The sequence below is a fragment of the Ailuropoda melanoleuca genome, unplaced genomic scaffold, assembly GCF_002007445.2.
Source record: "Ailuropoda melanoleuca isolate Jingjing unplaced genomic scaffold, ASM200744v2 unplaced-scaffold7081, whole genome shotgun sequence".
NCBI lineage: Eukaryota > Metazoa > Chordata > Mammalia > Carnivora > Ursidae > Ailuropoda > Ailuropoda melanoleuca.
The window spans coordinates 1-3,020 of record NW_023245848.1 but is presented as its reverse complement, the minus strand read 5'-3'; the positions used below and the strand labels follow the sequence as shown (position 1 = coordinate 3,020).

The following is a 3,020-nucleotide window of genomic DNA, read 5'->3' as shown; positions in this document are numbered from 1 at the left end:
TTCGTTACAGGTACAGGTGTTATCTAAAGTCACTCATGAGGGGACTTTTAACATAGATCTGCGAATGCTCTGTTCCTTTTCAAGAGAGAATGTATAAAATATTTCTGCTTTAATGGAATTGAGTGGATATTGCAAAGATGCAAACAGGAAAATTTCCATTGCTTCATTTCATTGGAACCAATAATATGAACATTTAAATCTTTAAATCTTCAATTCCTTTATAATTCACATACTCTCTTTTTGTCTTGTTTCTCCACAGTAGATTTTGCTTAAAGAAAATAAAAAGCAGCATGAGAAACCATACAATGATTACAGAGTTCGTTCTCTTGGGCATCTCAGACGACCCACAGCTTCAGGCTGTAATCTTTATCTTTTTATTTATGGCTTATGTATTAAGNCTCTGTTCCTTTTCAAGAGAGAATGTATAAAATATTTCTGCTTTAATGGAATTGAGTGGATATTGCAAAGATGCAAACAGGAAAATTTCCATTGCTTCATTTCATTGGAACTAATAATATGAACATTTAAATCTTTAAATCTTCAATTCCTTTATAATTCACATACTCTCTTTTTGTCTTGTTTCTCCACAGTAGATTTTGCTTAAAGAAAATAAAAAGCAGCATGAGAAACCGTACAATGATTACAGAGTTCGTTCTCTTGGGCATCTCAGACGACCCACAGCTTCAGGCTGTAATCTTTATCTTTTTATTTATGGCTTATGTATTGTCACTGGAAACCTAACCATCATCATCCTCACCCTGATAGACCATCATCTCAAGACTCCTATGTATTACTTCCTGCAGAATTTCTCCTTCTTAGAAATTACATTCGCCAGTGTCTCCATCCCCAGATATTTGGGGGCAATTATTACGAATGTCAAGACCATTTCCTATAACAATTGCTCAGCTCAACTATTTTTTTCATCTTCATGGGTGTTTCTGTTTTTTTTTTTTTCTCCTCACTGCCATGTCTTTTGATCGTTACGTTGCCATCTGCAAGCCTCTTCATTACACCACCATCATGAGCAAAAAAATCTGCACCCTGCTTGTCTTTGGGTCCTGGCTAGGAGGATTTCTTACCATTTTCCCACCACTCATGCTCATCCTTCAGCTAGATTTCTGTACTTCCAATGTAATTGATCATTTCTCTTGTGACTATTTCCCCATTTTACAACTCTCGTGCTCGGATACATGGCTTTTAGAGACGATTGGCTTTTACTTCGTGTTTGTTACTCTGTTCTTCACTTTGGCCTTAGTGATTCTTTCCTACCCGTGCATCCTTAGCACCATTCTGAGAACCCCGTCTGCTAGTCAGAGGAAAAAGGCTTTCTCCATGTGTTCCTCTCACTTGATTGTCATTTCCATCTCTTATGGGAGCTGTATATCCATGTACGTCAAGCCCTCAGCAAATGAAAGAGCATCACTGACCAAAGGAGTAGCTATTCTCAACACCTTAATTGCCCCCATGCTGAACCCTTTTATTTATACCCTGAGGAACCAGCAAGTAAAACAAGCTTTCAAAAACTTGCTTCATAAAGTACTGTTTTCTAGAAACAAATGAAAGTATGTATGAACACGAATGGATGTCATGGTGAAGATCCAATAAAAGACAAATACAATTTCCACTTCTAGAGTATCACCCAGTGTCCATTTCACAGATAGCTACAAGGCTGAGCCCTTTAATTTTTCTTTTAAACCAAAAGTAACTATGTTGTGTCTTTCTTTCAAACCATCTATAGGTTCCATTTCCTCACTGATTTATAATTCTAAATAGAACATCAGTGGTTTTAAATAAAAATCATTTTCCTGATTGTTCCAAATAATAAAAATACTTATTTTTACCATAAAGACTCGAGTAAACACTCTTTTCATGGATTTATTCTTAAATCTTCTGTTCTGTTACTAATATCAATTTTCTTTTTCTTACATTTTGTTCTTAAATCTATAAAAAATATGAAATAAATTATCTAACAACCATATTTTGTGCACACCAGCTGCATATCTGTCCAATTCTTCCCACTCAGCTGAGTGGGTTTTTTTTACAGCTTATAAATTATTTAAAAGTCATACATATTTTGCTTTCTGGTTATGCTTAGGGTGTGTGTTATGTCTTTTTTATGTACTTCCCTTTTTAACTATATTATTATTTTTTAAAGATTATTTATTTATTTGAGAGAGAGAGCTCATGGCAGGGGGAAGGGGAGGGTCAGAGGGAGAGGGACAAACAGACACTTGGCTGAGTGGGGAGCCTGATGCAGGGCTCAATTCCAGGACCCTAAGATCATCAGCTGAGCTAAAGTCGGACACTTAACCAATTTAGCCACCAGACACCCCATATCTGTATTATTTGCTTAAATATGTAACAGATGAAGATATAGGCAGTCACCATTACACCTATGCCACGGGAGTGTTGGATAGGAATTTCTTAAATAATATATCTTCTATAGAGAACAATTATTCTATGCCATATGCTCAACCATTTATGTCTCACCCTCTATTCTCACCCTCTCAAGAGGTGGGGAAAGCCCTCTGGGAACACAAGGCACACAGAGCAACCAGCTGACCCTGAGCCCCCCCCCGGGCCCCCTGGCAAGGGGCAGCGCATCCCTGTCCAGGCTAAAACACCTGAGAATCAGCACCTAGGCCCCTGCCCCCCGAAAATNGCACACAGAGCAACCAGCTGACCCTGAGCACAACCGGGCCCCCTGGCAAGAGGCAGTGCATCCCCGTCCAGGAAAAAACACCTGAGAATCAGCACACTAGGCCCCTTCCCCCCGAAAACGAGGTGAAAGAACAAGTGAACAGCAAGTTTACAGACCAAAGAGGATGGCCAAACTCCAGCGCTAGGGGAAAATAGCACCTAGAGCTCGAGGCTTTTTCTCACGATTCATTTCTCTCTCCATTCAAAATTTTCCATTTCTTTTTTTTCTTTTTTCCCTGTCCAACTACTTTTTTTTTTTATGTTAGCAACTCTTCATTTTTCAATCTTTTCTGAACTTTCATTTTTTACATTGACATTTT

General features: G+C 38.4%; 1 protein-coding gene across 1 annotated transcript; it reads left to right on the top strand.

The window, feature by feature from the left end:
• The first annotated feature begins 290 nt into the window (after window positions 1-290).
• LOC117800465 (olfactory receptor 6C3-like) lies at window positions 291-1,560 on the top strand. The gene is given in 3 exon segments (XM_034653006.1): window positions 291-397; window positions 725-946; window positions 948-1,560. Coding segments are annotated over 3 exon segments (942 nt in total).
• Window positions 1,561-3,020: the final 1,460 nt, after the last annotated feature.